The sequence below is a fragment of the Pipra filicauda genome, unplaced genomic scaffold (genome assembly GCF_003945595.2).
Source record: "Pipra filicauda isolate LSUMZ 115617 unplaced genomic scaffold, ASM394559v2 scaffold22_size4397567_pilon, whole genome shotgun sequence".
Classification (NCBI taxonomy): domain Eukaryota; kingdom Metazoa; phylum Chordata; class Aves; order Passeriformes; family Pipridae; genus Pipra; species Pipra filicauda.
Genome location: NW_024104343.1, coordinates 4,246,201 through 4,264,355, shown reverse-complemented (window position 1 = coordinate 4,264,355; position 18,155 = coordinate 4,246,201). Strand labels below are relative to the sequence as shown.

The following is an 18,155-nucleotide window of genomic DNA, read 5'->3' as shown; positions in this document are numbered from 1 at the left end:
GCCACAGCGGCCGCCGCGCACGCGGCAGTCGGACCCCTTCGCCCAACCGTCGCCGCTTTTAAGAAGCGCTCGCGTGCCGGGCACGTTTACCTCGTCGCGATTGGCTGACGCTGCCTGTCGATCGCTCCTGTGCCCGCCCCCCGCGCCCGCAGATTGGCCGGGCGGGCCCGAGCGAGGGAAAGCTGTGCCTGCGGGCCGGGCGCGTGAGGCGTTGGGTGGAGGGGCCGCCGCTGCCCGGGGAAGGGGAGGGGACGTGGAGTTTGCTGCAGTGTGTCCGCCGTCCCGGGCAGCGCTGTGTGGTGTACTGCTCCCGACGGGACAACGGGCAGTCATGCCGTGGCCTCGTCTCCCTGGGGATAGCGGTGGGTTCGGGTCCTTGCCACGCCGTGGGGAGAGGCGGAGGTAGCGCGGTGAGGGACGAGGCGCAGTGGAGAAGGGGCCTTGACATGCGAGTCGCGGGAGGAGCGCTGGGTGATTCCGGGGATGTTGGGCTTCTCTTCCCTCCCTGCCCCACATGCTGCCGTGCCTCCTGGCGTGACGCTGGTGCCCTCGGGCCCGCCCGAGGTTGGCTCGCTTCCTCCATGGGCCTGCTGTAGCTCCTCAGGGCTTCTTCGCCCCTGTGGGCGTCAGCTCCCGTCATTCCAAACAGGTGTCCCCTTGCTGTGCGTACTGAAAACGGCGTTCTTTCACATGTGTTTGAACTCAACGAGACAGAGGGAAAAGCAGTTTGCCTCTCCCTTGCTCCAACTCTGTTGTTATTTCCGCACCTTGTTAGGCCTGAAGCTGCCAAAAGATTTCCTAATTATGGAATTATGTTTGACAAGGTATCTCTTCCGTGCAGCTGTGAAAAAAGTCTAATTCACTTGCTGGAAGGAGATGGGACATTTTCTGCAGCAGAAAGGAGTAGTGCTGTTACAGCTGTTTCCTGCTGGGGAATTTTTTGTTCTCTTCCCTGCTTCTTTTCTGGAATCTCATTTTGATGTAGCTAGGAGTTGTTAGGGGTTTGGTTTTTTTAGTGTCCGGTGACAGATGTCTAATATAAAGTTCCCCAGAGTGGTTGTTTGCATGGATTTCTGCCCCAAAATGAATACCAGCTTTATAGAAAAGACAAAATAGATCTATTCCCACCAAAAATTGTTTTTTTTCTAGGATGGGAAAAATCACAGTTCTCTTTATTGCCATTCTGATGAAGAGATTTGTGAAGTTTGTTGTAATGTCTTAAGAAGGCTGTCGTGAAAAGAATGCACTGAAGAACAGTTATTACTTTCATTCAAAGCACATTTGAAATGACAAAGCTGGGTCATGATGGGGGGAGGCCACTTCTGGACAGTAACGTTGCATAACGTGCGTAAATGTGGCAGGGGAGCAGTCACTTCATCACTGCGTAAATCTGGTGTATAATATTTTGAAAACTTCAGCTTGTGCAAAATCATTTTAATTTGAGATACTGGGGTAGTTTTCAGTGGAACGTGTAAGTGAAGAATAAAAGCAGTAGTAAGCATAGGTGTGGTTACTGTTTTGTGTGTGGAGGCAAAAGCTTGCTTAGGGTGACCAGCAATCATCTGACAACATATTATATATAAGGATGGGTGTGATAACATTTGGTATATTAGCTACTAATATTTATTTTTGCTGGTTTATTTGGCTTTATTTTTACTAGGTCTTCTTTCTGCTAGTGGTAAGGGGTTAAATAGTTAGCTCTCAGGTAAAATAAACAATCTGCGTAGATAATTTTTTTCATTTGGATAATTGAGCTCAAAGTAGTAACTTGAAAGTTAATTTTTTAGGGGCTTGACTAGTAAAGTTGGTAATTACCAAATGGTGTGATTGTTTCCCATCACCTGGATGATAGAAACCTAAAGTTGTTGTGTGAGATCTTGGCATGCCAGAGGAATAATGGATAGAGCAGCAGCAATCATATTGATAAACTTGTTTAGTTTTTGAAATTGTGAAAACGGATAAAGCCATGAAAATAGGGACTCCAGAGGTGGGATTATTTCAAACCCGTAGTTTTGCAAGAGAGTTCTGCTAAATTTTATTACATATTGGTATTAATTAATTTACTTTTGTTCATTAATTCTTTGAGTTCTTTAAATTAATAAGGCATGTGTTTCTTTGATATTTTTGTACTAAAATACAGTTGTGAAATAACCGATATTTTTATGGAATGTATTAATAAGAAAATGTCACTCCGAGTAGTTTCTCCCTTACACAACTGCGATAACATGGTTGATGGAAGAATTTATTCTTCTACTTAAGGGCAGCATTCTTAAAAAGTAGCTATGATACTTATGTTGTGATAGCTGTGATACTACTTGTGAGAATTGGAATATAGAATATATAGTTGCTGGTTAAAGTTCAAGATTATCACAGCTACAGAACAATGTCTGAAAGCAAATAGCTAAGATTACAGTGATTAGATTTAGGATTGAAACCTTATGCTAAACAAAGTAACAGTAAATAAGCAGTATAGCCTGAATTGTTTTTCTGTGTTTTGGTAGCTTCTGTGTGCATATAACAATTTAGCATTAGCTGAATTGGAATGTCTGCAATGTTCTGTTAAAGCTGTTGCAGATATGCATGAAGAAAATAAAACTGCAGCAAACGGATGTGGCAAAATCCGAAGTGGTGCTCAGAATGGGGCTGCTTTACTTGCCCTGATGGAGAAGACTGGATACAGCATGGTTCAACAAAATGGGCAAAGAAAATTTGGTGGTCCTCCACCAGGTAAGCATTTCTTTTGAGATTATGAAGTTTACTCTCTGTAAGGAGAGCTGTACTAAATCAAACTGAAAATTTGTGTAGCCTCAGGTTGCGTATCTTGACAGTGACCAGTAGTAGAAGCTTAAGGAAACTGTAAGAAACACAACATGTGCAGGGTCCTGATATGCTTTACTGTTTAGAGCAGTTCAAGATCTCTTGAGCTAGACTATGGTGAATGTTTGCTTTTGGTGGATTTAAGAAGTCACAGCTTTAAAAGCAGCTAAAGTGGACAGGTAACAGAATAAATGTGGAGCTGAAAATGCAGAGCATATTCTGTATGAGTGACAATACACTTGAAAATGTTTAGTGGCACAGAAGGGAAAAACAAGTTGGTGATGGAAGCGTAACCTACTTTATTTCTTGTCTTACCCCTTACCACTTCCATTGGCCAAAGCATTTTTTTTTAAATCTGTGCTCTGAGAGAACACCAGTGAAGATAATCTAACTCATTTTGTTTTCAGAGTTGACTATGAAACATTTATTTTAAATAATTTTTGCAGTGTCCTTGTTGACATAAGCAATGTACAGGAATTTTGCTATTGCCATTAATCCTGGTCGTATGAAATGCAATACAGTAACTCTTCTTTTTGAATCAGATTATGCACTTAAACAGAAGGCAGACAAATTATTTGTGCTGCTATTTCAGTTCATTCTCACTTGTGGCCTGTGATCCCATGTCTTTATAAGTCATGCTCATAAGCATGAACTGCATTACTTATTGCTATAGTTTAAGATATGGCTGCATCAAAATTATTTCTCTCTGAAAGTTTTTTCCACCTAAGATTTTGTATATACTTTTACTTAGCCTATGTAAAATAGCAAAAGGAAGCCTTGTGAAACTGTCACTGGGAAAAGAACTGCAGGGTATCACTAGCTACTTCCTGAGGGTTCAGCCTGTTCTTAAATTATTTATACATTTTTTACATTATAATTTTGACTTTTAATTAGAATATTAGACAGTATCACGTGTATTTGTTTAGCAAAGCAACTTTTATTAATCTGTTAATCTTTTCTGAAAGTAGATGTGTTTGACAAGGTATCTCTTCCATAAATCTGCTCATTGACATTAGTTATATACCTCTCCTTAAAATCTTCATGTATTTTCATACTTGCTTAGGTTGGAAATTGCCCTAAGTTACTATAAATGGTTTTAGGCGAGATGAGACTTGAATGTTTGAGACAGCTTGTGAGTAACTACAATAACCTTGTAAATTAAGAGCTTCACTATGAATTTTGCCTGTTTAAGATGTGGTTTCTAAAAACTTGTATTGCTGCCAAGGGATAGACTCAATGTCAGCTCTGTTTTCAGCAGATCTGCGTGAAAATTGTTGTAAAGAATTACAGGTTTTATTCCACCTGGCAGCAGCACACTTCTTGTTCAGTTTATGCTGATTGTGGAAAATGTATCTGTAGAGTGTTTAAAAAAAAAAAAAAGACAAAATTGAATTTTCATTGTTTCGTTTGGGATGGCTGCAGAGATAATGATGTCATTAGGTGTGTAAATCATTAGATTACATGGAAGTTTAAGATGGCATGGATCTCACTAACAGTGAGAAGATTATAACTGTAATGTTGATTGAAGTTTGATTACTTGAACTGTTGCAAAAATAGGAGTCCCATTTTCTATCATCCAGTGATGAATCAAATACCCAGTCAAGGAAACTCTCTGGTCAACTACTTGAGGATTGCTTTTGATTAATTTTCCATGTTTGCTCTGCTAAGTACATGACACTCTTTGGCAAATGAGGCACAGACCAGTTTTCTTTAAGTCAAGAGTCCCAGCTTGCTCCAGTTAGCTGTAATGTGCTGTAATGCTAAGTTAGTATGGAGCTTTAAAATTAGAAAGGGAGCTTTTTGTATAGTAGATGGCTTTTACTTGCTGAGAATCACTGCTGCTAGGCTGAGAATGATGTTGAAATTTGTGTAGTTAATGAATGAGGATTGTTATTTAATTTCATGGCTTGTCTGCACAATCAAGCGTAGCCTCCTCCCTTTTTTCCCAGACTGAGGTGTGCAGTTGCTTTTGTCTTTGGAGCTCCTAAGTGGTGTGCAATTGGTTTATGCTTTTTATGTGGGAACCGACTGGCACGATGTGAGTGATGGCAGTACTGGCCTGCAAATATTGTTAGTTTTTATGTCTGGTCAGACCTCAGGTGAAGTGGTTTATAAAGCTAAAAATGGTAAAGATGTTGAATGCTGTGTGGAACAGAGACAGGCTTTTTCCTAGGTAAGTCATGGCAGTGTGGCTCCAAAGGCATATCAGTTCTGATGCCTTGGTAGCTTCCCTGTATACCAGGTAGTTCTTAGTGTACAATTAGTGTACAGTTTATAGATAAAAAATTGTTCTGTGAGAAGGCAAAATTTTCCCAATTCTGTTAATTTTTTTTTTCACAAGTAAATTACAGGCTCTTTGACAATTCCTAAGGAAAAAGTGTTAATTACAAAATCATCTAAATATATTTTATTCTGAACTTCAAACCAAAGTAAGTTATTTAATTAGCTTCTTGTTTTAACTTGTCATCAGTAATTATTTTTTCACCTTGCTTCCCTTTGCTTTGTGATTCCTTACTAGTACTTACTGAGTTTTGTGGTTTTTATTTTTTTTGAACCTTCTACCTGATTTGTTTGTCTAATTAAAAAAAAAAAAAAGAAACAAAACCAAACAAAATGTTTAAGATTTTTTTTTAATTATTTTGGGAAAATGAAGTGCTGTTATTTTGCAGACCATAACTCTATATTTTTAAATTCATGAATTCGTTTTTACATAATCTGTTGAACATATCCTTTAGCGTATATGACAGAGATATAAAAGAATGTGTGAATGTCCTTGGCTTAAGGAGAGAGGCATTGATGTTCTTGTTTTCAGATGTCAGCCTGAGACTGACTTGTTCTGTGGATTTTTTTTTAATTTATTTCCTTTTTTCCTACACTCCAGCCTGTGAAAACTGTGGTCTGTTTTTAGAGGATAACTGTTCAGTCTTTTTGGCTGTTGAGGAAAGGATGGCTCCATATCCTGCCTTCCTTAAGGAGTCCTATTTTATTGGAGGAATGAAAAAGGTGGAAGCAAAATGTTTGGACTTTTTGAATGATGTCAAGGATGAAAAAATGTGCTGCACTTGGGACCCTTACCAAAATGTCTAAAAATATGGGCAAGAAATGCAGAGAAACTTTGTGCAACTTTAAAATGTTGCAGTAGAAAATACACCTGAAGTTCTTTCTCAGTTGTCTCTGTCAGCTTCATTAATAACTGACATAAAATTATAAGGGACAAAAAATGATTGAAAGGTAGACTCTTAGTAAACCTGTCAGTATTTTAAAATACCCTAGTTCACTGTGTTGTCACACAGATTCCATTGGGAAAAAAACCCAGAAGATGAAATTAAGAGAAATACAATCTGTGGGCTTCTGGTATTTTTTATTTAAACATAATAAAAATAAGAAAGAATGGATGAAAATGTGCTAGTTTTCAGTTGAGATTAAAAATAACTTACATCTTCAAATTGGGTGTGGGGGAAGTGTGCCTTTCTGGCATTTGTACTAAGATTGCTGTTGGACAATTTATTTTAAGGTTGGGAAGGTCCTCCACCACCTCGTGGATGTGAAGTTTTTGTGGGTAAGATTCCTCGTGATATGTACGAAGATGAATTAGTTCCTGTTTTTGAGAGAGCTGGGAAGATCTATGAGCTCAGACTGATGATGGAATTCAGTGGTGAGAATCGAGGCTATGCTTTTGTGATGTACACCACTAAAGAGGAAGCCCAGCTAGCCATCAAGATTCTTAATAATTATGAAATTCGTCCAGGGAAGTTTATTGGTGTCTGCGTAAGCTTGGACAACTGCAGGCTATTTATTGGAGCAATTCCTAAAGATAAGAAGAAAGAAGAAATACTGAATGAAATGAAGAAAGTTACAGAAGGAGTGGTGGATGTCATTGTTTATCCAAATGCCACTGACAAAACTAAAAATCGTGGCTTTGCTTTTGTAGAATATGAATCTCACAGAGCAGCTGCCATGGCTAGAAGACGACTAATCCCAGGTAAAACTGTTTGTAATTCAACTGAGTTTTTGTGGGGAGTATCTGTCTCCCAATTGTGGGGAGCAAGGTGGTGGATCATCCCCGTTTTCCATTTTTAAGACGTTTTCAGAAGTACAAAACTGCAGTAGTGCCTTTTGGCTAAGGAGGATTTTTTTTTTAATTACTATTTTTTTATGTTTTGTGGTTTGGTTTTTTTTTTACTTTTTTTGTAAGAAACTGAAATTGAAACAATTCTGACTATCCAAAATAGACATCAGTTTTATAAACACAAGCTACTGTAATTTACACCGATATGTATTTGCATGGGCACACACGCGGTTTTCATTTACATGCACGAGGCCTTGCACACAAATTCTCTTAAAACTGAGCTTAAAAATTATAATGCTTTGCATATGTCCCTTATTTGGGTGTCATGAGTGGTGTTATTGGTGTTTTATTTAAGCGTATTGGAAAGGTCTTTAATCTTTTACTAGAAAATAATTTTAAGAGTTTACGGAGTAGAAGATACCTTTTTCTTTGCACCTTATTTTATACATTTTGAGGGAGGGAAAGTAAAAGGAATTGAACGTGCTGAAAAAGGAGGGAATAGAGTTAGAGTTAAAAAGCAAAATTCTAGAAGAGAAATTAAATAGACAGGAGATGAAACAAAACAATAGAGTTGAAGAAGCAAAGTCATGAAAACAGATAATACAGCATCGACCTTGCTGAAATGAATGGCAAAACTCCCTGTATTTATTAAGGCCAAGATGTGGGCAAGTCTTGTGTTGACTGCTGACAGAGTGTTAGGAAGACGTGTTACCTAAGATTATATAATATGTATATTATATATATGCAAATATAAAATGTGCAATGTATAATATGTAATATATGCAATAGGTAATAATAAAATATAATAGTATAACACATAGAATTACATGTAGAATGTGTATGCATATATAATTATTTATACATACATACATACATACATACATACATACATACATACATACATACATACATACATACATACATACATACATACATACATACATACATACATACATATATATATATACATATATATATATATATATGCTAAGTAGTGGGAGAAATACCTCCAGATCACTGAATATAAAATAAACTGGTTGTGTGATATGCAAAATGATGGGTTGATATGAGTAACAAAGTGGGTTTGGTTTTGGATTTTTTTTTTTTTTTTTTTTTTTTTTTTTTTAGGTTCTGGCATCTGCTATAAGATGGAGTAAGGCTTGTGCTAGTGATATATATTTAGATTACTTTTTCCAGGTGTTGACTAAAGTTTTTAAAGTGGTCATATTATTGAAGAGGCTGTGTTTACTAGCTGGTAAAATGCATTACTTTTAGTCTCTTTATGTATGTGTGAATATGCACGTCACAAAGTCTTTGTTTTGACAGCTTATGGTGCTTAATGAGCCCTAAGGGTACAGATAGAACACGTAGCGTTTTTGAAAAATCTCATTAACATTTCCAAGTTGCTTGAGCAGATGCAGGCAACAAAACCCAGTTTCATGTGGTATACATCATGTTTGCTTTTTGTAGAGGTAGTTGATAAGAATGCTTCTGTTTTCCTTTACATGTCTCTTATTTACATAATGCTTCTTTGCTGTAGGAACGTTCCAGCCCTGGGGTCATACTATTCAAGTAGACTGGGCAGATCCTGAGAAAGTAGTTGATGAAGAAACTATGCAGAGAGTTAAAGTATTGTATGTAAGAAATTTAATGATATCTACTACAGAGGACAAAATTAAAGCTGAATTCAACAAGTTCAAGCCAGGAGTAGTTGAACGTGTAAAGAAGTTGAGAGACTATGCTTTTGTTCATTTTTTCCACCGAGAAGATGCAGTTGCTGCTATGTCTGTAATGAATGGAAAGTGCATTGATGGAGCCAGTATTGAGGTAACACTGGCAAAGCCAGTTAACAAAGAAAGTTCTTGGAAGCAACACTTTAATGGTCAGATAAGTCCCAGTTCTGAAAATCTCTTAGGGTTTCCCAACAAAGAAGATGGTACTCAAAAATCCTTGGGGAAACCAGCAAGTCTTTCAGTTCGTCTTAATGGCCAGCACAGTCCAAGCTCCCCTGAAGTTGAAAGAAGTACATACCCTTTTTTTCCAGGAATAAAGCTTACTCCAATTAGCATGTATTCTTTGAAGCTGAATCACTTCAGTTCTGCAGTGATGCATCTGGATTATTTTTGTCATAAAAATAGCTGGGCACCGCCAGAGTACTGCTTGTATTCAACAACAAGTCAGGATGGGAAAATACTCTTGGTGTACAGGGTGCTTATTTCTAGTATTGCAGATGATTCCCAGAGTTATTTCATGCCAGAAAAACTCTGTACAACGGTAGAAGATGCAAAGGAATTGGCAGCACAGTTCACACTTTTACATCTAGGTAAGCATTAACAGTTTTGATTAGTTCTGAAAACTGGAGCTATTGCTTTAAAGTTGTTCTTTGTGTATGTATCTTGTCATGTGTGTGTATTTTCATGTAAAGTATAAGCTAGTCTGCAGAAGCATTGGTTCTTGGATCAGTTGAGTCTAGACCATCAGATGAGAGCACTGAAGAAACACTGTGTAAATGTCTGAACAGTCCAATGCCAGGGTCATTTTTGCTTGCATTTGCCTACTGTAATGATGTATAAGGAAAAACTAGATGACATTTAAGTGACTTAAGTCATCTGTATGATGATTATGGTGCTGAAAATTTATTTGAAAGTCTGTCTGTGTTTTACCGTCTTCATTTATGTATATTGCATTTTTAAAAAATAGTATGCAACTATTAGAAAAGGGAAGTTTTTATCTGATAAAAAGGTATGTTAAAATCTGTTCTTTTCATAGCTAAGAAGACAGATCACTGCGGTTCTGACAGTGTTATCCCTGTTGCTCTATAAAGTAAAATACATAAATAATACAAAATATAAAAGTTTTGCTATATAGTTCCTGCCTACCATTTTTCAGAACATGCAACACACATAAAAATCCATTCAGATTGCAGAACTAATTTCTACAGCCACGTTGTTTATTAATAATTGTAGTCATCATCTGATTAAATTTCGTGCTCAAATCAGAATTTTATATCTGTTACTTGGATTTGAAGGCTTTTACAGAGCCATACCATAATGGTTTGATAAATCACACTCTCAGGCACAGCTGTGTATATACCACTTGTTATTTTGAATAGTTTCTCTTCTTAGTTCTTTTTCTGGCCTTTACATTCTCTAATATTTGAAGATGAAATAGGACTGATCTTTATAATTTTGCAAGTTTTATGAACCATCATGTAATTTCTTTGATTTACTGAGTAATGTTCTTGTGCATTTGTTGCATAGTTTCTTACAGCATGTCTACATCAGTAAATGTAGACATGTATCATGAAATGAATGCTCACTAGTCTTTTTCCAACAAGGTATTTTTCTGTAACTACAAAAAGAGGTTTCTAATGAATCCTAGAATCAGGTGTGTTTTCCTTACCCTGCCCCTCCTTGATAGCCCTTCCCCTGTCCCCCATTTTTTGCCCCTTCCCTGTTCCCCTTTTTGCCCCTTCCCTATCCCCTCTTCCTTATACCCTTTTCTTTGCCCTTTGGCACTTTCCTGTCCCTCCTTCTGTGCCTTTTCCCTATCTCCCCTTCACTATCCCCCCTTCTTTGCCCTTTCCCTGTTCCCTTCCCCCTTTATTTACCCCTTCCTGGTCCACCCTTTTCTTGGCCCTTCTCTGTCCCCCTTCCCTTCTTATTCTTTGACCTTCTCTGTCTGACGTTGCCAGTTTCTGCCTTTCTTCAGCCTTTTCTGCCTTTCCCTTTTGCCCTTTTTCTCTGCCCTTCTTCACCTTCTTTGACCTGGTCAGACCTACTTAGCCTGTCTTACCTTGTCCCTCAAGTTCTCTGCCCTTCTTCAATGTTTATTGCTCTTCTGTTCTTCTCTGCTGTTCTCTGTCCCCTCTCCACCCCTTTTTCATAGGGGTCATCCCTCCAACCACCAGTGTTTGCCCTTCTCTGCCTGTCCCTGTCAGTATTTGCCCTTCTCGTTTGGCCTCTCTGCTCCTTTCTGCTTGTCTCTGCCCTTCTCTGCCACTTTCCACTGGTCTCTACTGTACTTTATCCTTGCTTTTCACCTTACTTGTCTGTCTTGCTCTCCCTATCCTTCAAACTTCTTTTCTTTACCCTTTATGTCTTTCTCTCTTTGTGTTTCTACTTTGACTTCTTTATCTTCCTGTTTTCTTGTCCCATCTTCTCAGCCCATTTTTTCACCTTTTCTGCCCTTCTTCGACCTTTCCTGCCCTTCTTAACCCTTCTGCTCTGCTGACTCCCTTTCCCTTTGACTTTCTTTGCCCGTCTTCCCCTTCAGCCCTTGTCTGCTCTTTCTCATTCCACTCTATTGCCCATCTGTCTTCACCCTTCTCCTTCACCCATCTTTTCTGCCCTTCTCTACCTTTATTTCTACACCACCCTTCTTTTTTGCCTATCTCTGCCCATCTTTGTGAATCTCTTCTTTTATCTGCCCTGCTCTGGCCTTCTTCTTTGACCTTCTCTGTCCTTTTCCTTTGCCCTTCTATGCCCTTCTGCCCTTCATTCTCCTCAGCACATCTCCACTTGTCTTAGTCCATCTCTATCTTCTCTGTCCCCCTTTCCCCGTTCTTCTTTCTTCTTTGGAATTCTTTTAGTGAAGAATTATATTGAAGAAGATAGGCTTGTTCAGGTAATACAAACCAGTTTCTTGTCTAAGTGTGTGTCAGAAGTTGACTGGATTTTTTTATTATTACTATTATTTTACTTCAGAATTGGAGCAATGCCAAAGTTTTTGGATTTTAAGTGGTTTAGTTTTTCAGTGGTGGTAGACAAATTTTTTCTGAGTTTCTTATAATATCAAGGGAATACAAACAGGTTTGACTTCAATTACTGTTATTTCCATTTATTATTATGCCAGGCAGTGTCTGAGGCATCAGACTTGGTGATCCTGTATAGTGCAGCTCTGGATAGAAACATAATGAAATCATACAGTACAGGAAATAATGGTTTTCTGATTGGCTGTGCATGCATACAGGGCTCAGGACTGCATCCACAAGTTTAGTTTGAGTCTGCTTTAGGAATGCAAGGAGGAGAAAGGAGAACAGATAAAGAAGTGTATATTAGAATACATTTAATTCATAATTTTGGCCCAGTGAAACAAAATTTTCAGGGAAATGGAAGCAGAAATAGTAACTAAAAAGTTACATGAAGTCCAGTTCTATTGGTGACTGCTTCACTGCTGTTCCTGAGAGGTAGTTTAAGAAAGACTTCTCTGTTCCCTTCTGTTCCCCCTTCTTTCCCCCCATTTCTTTGGGTTTGGGTTTTTTTGGTTTGGGTTTTTTCCCTCACCTGTTGTAGTTTTGGTTAATTGGAAAAGCTGTTGCTGATAGCAAACTGTTAAAAGTAGTGTTGCCATCCTTCTCATCCTCGTACTGCTACTTAAACTTGTTCTGGAAGTCTCTTGATATGTAGGCTGTGGTGAGATTTCTTCTTTGGATGAGTTTATAGCAGACTTACTGCAGCCTTAACTATGATGCCTTTTTTTTTTTTTTTTTTTCCAATGCATGGCTAAAATGTAAATAAGCTTTTTCTTTTTGCTTGAGTCCTTGCTTCTCCTAATTTTTTATTTGGCATGCCCAAAGGGTCTTGGAGGAAGAAGAACCTCCAAAGGGCAAAAATTTATACATTGTCTCCACTTCAGCAGTGGTATCTTTGGTTTGCATTAGTAGAAGGTGGTGCTTTCAGATGGTCAAAGTGATGAGATTATTTTTAATAATAAAATAGTAAGTATCTGTGACTGGTTTCGTACACAACGTGAGCAGGACTTTGCTGGTTGAGCGTCTGTTTCCCTATTTTTCTAGCTATTGGGGCCACACTTTTATAACCCAGATAAACCTGAATACAAAAGATAATAAGGGTGCTAAACTCAAAATAGTTGTGTGAGGCTTTCCTTAGAAGAGGAATGAAGACAGTTTCAGGTTTTATGCTTGACCATACATGCCTGCCTGTTTTGTGTCTTACAGGTAGTGTTGTCTAAAGATAATATTTTCTCTCCTATACTTCTCTGGGGAGGAATCACCAGAAAAATTAAAAAATGTTAGATTAAGAATGATTATTCACAGTTGTGGGCAAATCGTGAATGCAACACAAGTTTAAACAAATGAAGAAAGTATGTGTTGAGATTCTTCTCTCTTCAGTTATAATTAGAAGTGCTGTAGGGAAAAGATTTTAAGGTGGATTTAAATTATCAGTATTTTAAAGCTTTTTAGCACTTCAGTGTGCCATACAATCACAATTAATGTTAATTGTTATTTAGCAGAATTCCCAAATCCCAGGATTGGTTTTTGACAGCTGTCTACATAATGGCCTAGTGCTAGTAATGCTTTCTTGTTATCTTTAACTATACTTTTTTTTTCCCTTCTTTTTATGGCCTCTGTGCATTCTTGTTTGTGAGGATTTGGCCTTGCAAAGAGCATACAGAGCCCTGTTTTGAAACAAACATACAAGGCTGATTTTTGAAAGATTCACATCTTTCATGTTGGTAAAAGGCCTCTTTTTGATGTTGGCACTGAAACATAGCCCTGAGGAGTCTAAAAATACAACTTATTTTGCTTATCTAATCTACAGCAGTTGTTTTTGTTCCAACTTTATATATATATATATATATATATATATATATATACACTGTGTTGAAAGAAACATCTGCAGCTCAAGAAGAGTTGCTAGATGTGACAGAGGATCCCTCCTCACTGAAGTGTCTGTTGCATGCTTTGATGTGTTGATTGAAGCTGCACCGGTCCATGTGTTGTGGTTTTTCTTTGGGTTTTGGCGGTTTTGGTTGGTTGGTTTGGTTTTTTTTTATAAGTAGCAGTGATTTGAGGAAAGTCTGACTATGCTTCTTCATGCGTGTACAAAAATGACATAGAGAGTAATTCTTTCTGGTAAGTAACGTCTTTTACAGGAACCTAATTTTTTGGCCACTTAATTTTTGCTAATGTGTACAGGTTAGTTTTGTTGGTGGTTTTTTTTTAATTTATTTTATTTATTTTTTAAAGCATATAGGCAGACTAAGGTAAGTAAATGAGAAAGGGCTGCTTTGATGGAACTTTAAGATTGGACTGCTATGATTAATGATCTCAAGGCATTCTGGTTTTTGTGGTGTGTCTTTCTGTATTTCCTATCACATAATAGAATACTTGTTTTTTACACAGTATATACAGTACTGTTATACAGCAGTCTTGAGCAGACAGCAGTACAACAATTAACCACTTGGTGTCACCTGAATATTTTGAAAAGGATGCTTCTTAGAAAATACAGGAACCTATGGTGTCACTGAAAGATGAATAAGCTGTATTTTAATGTTGCTAGATAAAATCATTAGCAGATCAAGGGAGTGAAAACAGTCAGGTTTGCTTAAACCTACAGAAAGTACATGTCTGCATGTCCATTTGTGAGAAGGAGAGCAGAGTTACATGTTGAAGTTCCAGAAGGTGAATGTAGGTGGGGTAGGGCGAGAGGGGAGCGGAATAGAAGAAACCCCTGAATGCCCCGTAGAAGTAGTTGATACATCTTCCATTCATTCGGTTCTCATTACTACACAAATAGGTCTGTGCCTTTAGAAGTTACACAGCTCCTTAGTGTCATTTGCAAAATGGTGCTTGGCTGTTAAATGTGGCATCCAGTTAGAAAAACATGGAAGACTTCCTATTCTTGCCTGTCCTGGAGGCTGACTAAATTTGGCTGGAGACTGACTAAATCTCAAGTTTGGAGACTGTATAGGTGTGTAATTAGCATACACTGTATATTCCACCTCTGGTTCAGCAGCAGTGTTAGTGCAGAGTCAATCCCAAAACAGGAAGTGTTAGTTATCATTCAGGTCCTTTGCATCAGTAATGTAGATTTGTAGCTTATGGAATCAGTCTGGCTCGTCCATATGACTTTGAAGAACAGGCAGAAAAGAACTTGGAAGTTCCAGAGATGTGCTCTGAATTATAGAACTTTCACCTCCCTTTCTTTAGTAAGAGCAAGCATCTGAACCCTGGAAAAAGCAGAACAATCATTAGAAAATTATGTTTTGTTCGTTTGCATGTTTTAATTGCTGCTGGTGGAATTCCACTGATTTAAGGAAATACTGGAACATGTCAGAACCTCTTTCTGCTAGAAATAAATAGGTTAAGATAACACCCTCTGAAGCAAAGGCCGAGTTCTGAGAAGTTCTCTTACCTCCTGAGTTTTACTTAAGGGTGATGGGGAAGAATGGAAGAAGTTTTGGTAAAGCTTCCTTGGTTTCAGGGATCTGCCAGGCTTTAAATGGGTATTCCACTAGAGAGTATTGTTTGTTCTTTCACACATGCTATTTTGTGTGATGTCTCACTTTGACACAATTTATGGAGTTAATTTTTAGGTAGAAGAGAGTATTTAAAAGTGTTTAATACAAAGCAATTAAAAGAAAAATATACTGGTAAAACTCTAAATCTCTAATAAATCTCAAGAAAAAGCATTTTAATAACTAACTATAACACATAAATAAGTTTTATTCCAGTTAATCATATAGAATTTATATAGTAAATGGTAGTGAAATAGGTGGAGCAAACATTGTATCTTACTACTATGAATTCACATCTTAAATATTGCATGCAGTAGCAATTTGCAAGTCAAGGATAAAACTTGTATAAACTAGTTCAAAAGTCTGTACTCAGCATCTGTGTCTCAGAACAAATGTGTCTGTAGGCTGCTGCCCTAGATTTTCGACATTATACTTAAAGTTCAGATGAAGTGTTTTTACTTTAATGTTTTGTTGTAGGGATTTTCTTTATTTAAACATTGCCTTGGTTTGCTTATCAAAATTAATTATGTTGCTGTTGGAACAGTCAACAACCTGGTACAAATTGTAAGATGTTTCAAAGAAACCCCCAGAAATTGCTGGCTTTTTTTAGCAAATACAGGTGATAAGTGGTGATTTAGTGGGTTTGGGTTTTTTTAGTGATTTTTAGAAAGGCTCAGAATGTAGTATAAGAAGTTTCTTAACAGTAGAATTTAGAAGTCTTAAATATTTATCAGATGACTTACACATAATGGTTTTTATCACAGCCCCCGAGCAAGCATATATAACTTTGCTGTCCCTGAATGCAGCATGGTGGGATAGTAAAGGTGAGTAAACCTCCCAGGATTGTTTATTGCAGGTTTTTGCCCCCTCGAAGACGTCGTCTTAGCTGTATTGTTTGCACTGTTTGTTAGAGAAGTTGTTCTTTCCCCCACATACACAGCTCTAAGAAAGCTTGTAGAGATTTTCTGTCTAGTTGCTTTTTTCAAAAGAGACCATAGCTCTACTGCTGTGGACCTGCTGTTGGATCACCCAATCTGATATTCTTGTCGATTGTGCAGCACAAAAGAAGGTTATAGTTTTTACTCCTAAAATGATTCTGAGTCATTTTTCAGTCATTTCTCAGTTATTTGCTGTTCCAGGTTGGGTTTACATTTATGTTCAGGAGCGGGAGTTACTCCTCTGGGTACTTGGACTCTTTCTTTGGGTAGTCAGTTTCATGGGAGAGACTCATGTTTCCTTCTCTGACTTTGGTTTTTTCCGAATATGCTATTGTGGATGAATTTAAGTGTGTATATCTGTCACTAATGAGGCCTCTTTCATTTTTTTAAAATTAGGATTACCATTTTTAAGTGTCATGAGAATGGTTTTTAAAAGCTTAAAGGGCAGTTTGAAAACAGTATTAAATCTGTGCTCGGTGTTAACTTTAACTGGTGGAAGCTTCTATTCTGAGGCACACTGAATTTTTCCTGCAGATTCAGTTATTTTTCTAATGCTGCTGCTTATGGACAGGGAACATAAATTTGTAAATTTTGGCCTCTGTAGGAGAGCTTGGAGAAGATAAGTAAGAAAGATACAACAATGTTGGACTATATTTATCTGTGAAATAACTTGACTGCCTTCAGTAGTAGAGTCAGTCACTTCAAAACAGGATGGAATTTAGTGCCCTTTTTTTTACTCCACTGATGATCACAATGAAGTTGGGTTTTGTTTATGCAGTGTACATCAGGCAGAACTTGGCACTTAGCTGATAGTACACTGATCTAAAGTGTTAAATATGCAATGTGAAAGACTACTGCTATGATACGTATGATATATGTAACTGTTGTCTGTGTTAATATTCTGCGTTTAGTGAAGGTGAAACAAAGGGTCATTACAAACTTTGGTTAAAATTATATATATATAGGATGAGGAAATACTTATGTTCAGTACCAAAGAATGGGGTTTTTTAAAAGTATAAGGCTCTTAGGAGGAAAAAACAACCTTGAACTGTTGACTAAACAGTTTCTTAATCATTTGAAGTAGTGCTGCAGAGGAAAGGGAAGGACACAGCACTGGCATGAGACTGTGAATGCCTTCATTATGCCATTATCTTAAGTTCCTTAATAGTTAAGTTCGTCTTGAAATGGGTAGTGCAGTATGTTTGTTGAAATCAAGTCTCTTTCATCTCCCGTCCACCCCTTTTTCCACAGCCAACTGTACACCCTACTTGGCTTGAATTTCCCTGAAGAAGAAAAGTTTGGAATTTATTGCTTTGGATCTTGTCATGAAAGAAAAAAGAATACCACGCGGATATATAATTACCGGAAATTCACGTTCCATGTTTAACGATGAATAATTCTTCGAAGTGCATGTGTGTATTAAACATTTCAATATGAAGATTAGTGAAATTGAATGTTAAATTGTTTTGGTTAGTTTGATTAAATTTGGGTTTTAAAAGATAATTTGTTTAAAAGATTTTTATTACCTGTAACATACACTAGTAACTTATATTCAGAGTTAAAATAATTTGCCACAATTCCTTGTATTTTAAGTGTCACACAGAATTTTTACAGTTTCTGTTGTAAGTAATAAATCTTAAGCAAACATTAAAAAAACCAACAAACCAAAACCACAACATCCTGGCAACCTTGCCTTTTCATACATGAACGTACATAATATGAAATGAATACCACACTCAAATTTGTTTCCATAATTTGATGCAAAATTTTATTGGAAGAACATGTCCAATAAAATCTTTGCTTCTGGTATAGCAGTACATCAATGAAGGAGTGATATTTTGAAGGACTTTAGGTACCATCAGGCTACATGAGGTGGCTGTAGTCATAACATTGAGGTTCAGTACCTTAGTTATTCTTTGAAACAAAGGCAAATATCCTGACACATATAAATTACATGTATTTTTAAGTACAGCTCACTAGGTTGCATTTCCTGTTGTTAGCACCTCTCTGTTGGGACATGTGTGCTTTCATATTCACAGAGGCCTTACTTTTATCCAGGATATCCCTTG

General features: G+C 37.5%; 1 protein-coding gene across 2 annotated transcripts; it reads left to right on the top strand.

The window, feature by feature from the left end:
* The first annotated feature begins 118 nt into the window (after positions 1–118).
* On the top strand, positions 119–17,589 carry RBM46 (RNA binding motif protein 46). 2 transcript variants are annotated; one of them, XM_027739555.2, is made up of 6 exons: positions 119–362; positions 2,566–2,727; positions 6,332–6,799; positions 8,427–9,209; positions 15,913–15,972; positions 17,338–17,589. In XM_027739555.2, the coding sequence occupies exons 1-6, from the start codon at positions 332–334 to the stop codon at positions 17,361–17,363; spliced, it is 1,530 nt and encodes a 509-aa protein (XP_027595356.1). In that variant the 5' UTR covers positions 119–331; the 3' UTR covers positions 17,364–17,589. The 2 variants fall into 2 exon arrangements, with proteins under 2 accessions (XP_027595356.1, XP_027595357.1); XM_027739556.2 differs by lacking the exon at positions 15,913–15,972 and having other exon boundaries at positions 120–362.
* Positions 17,590–18,155: the final 566 nt, after the last annotated feature.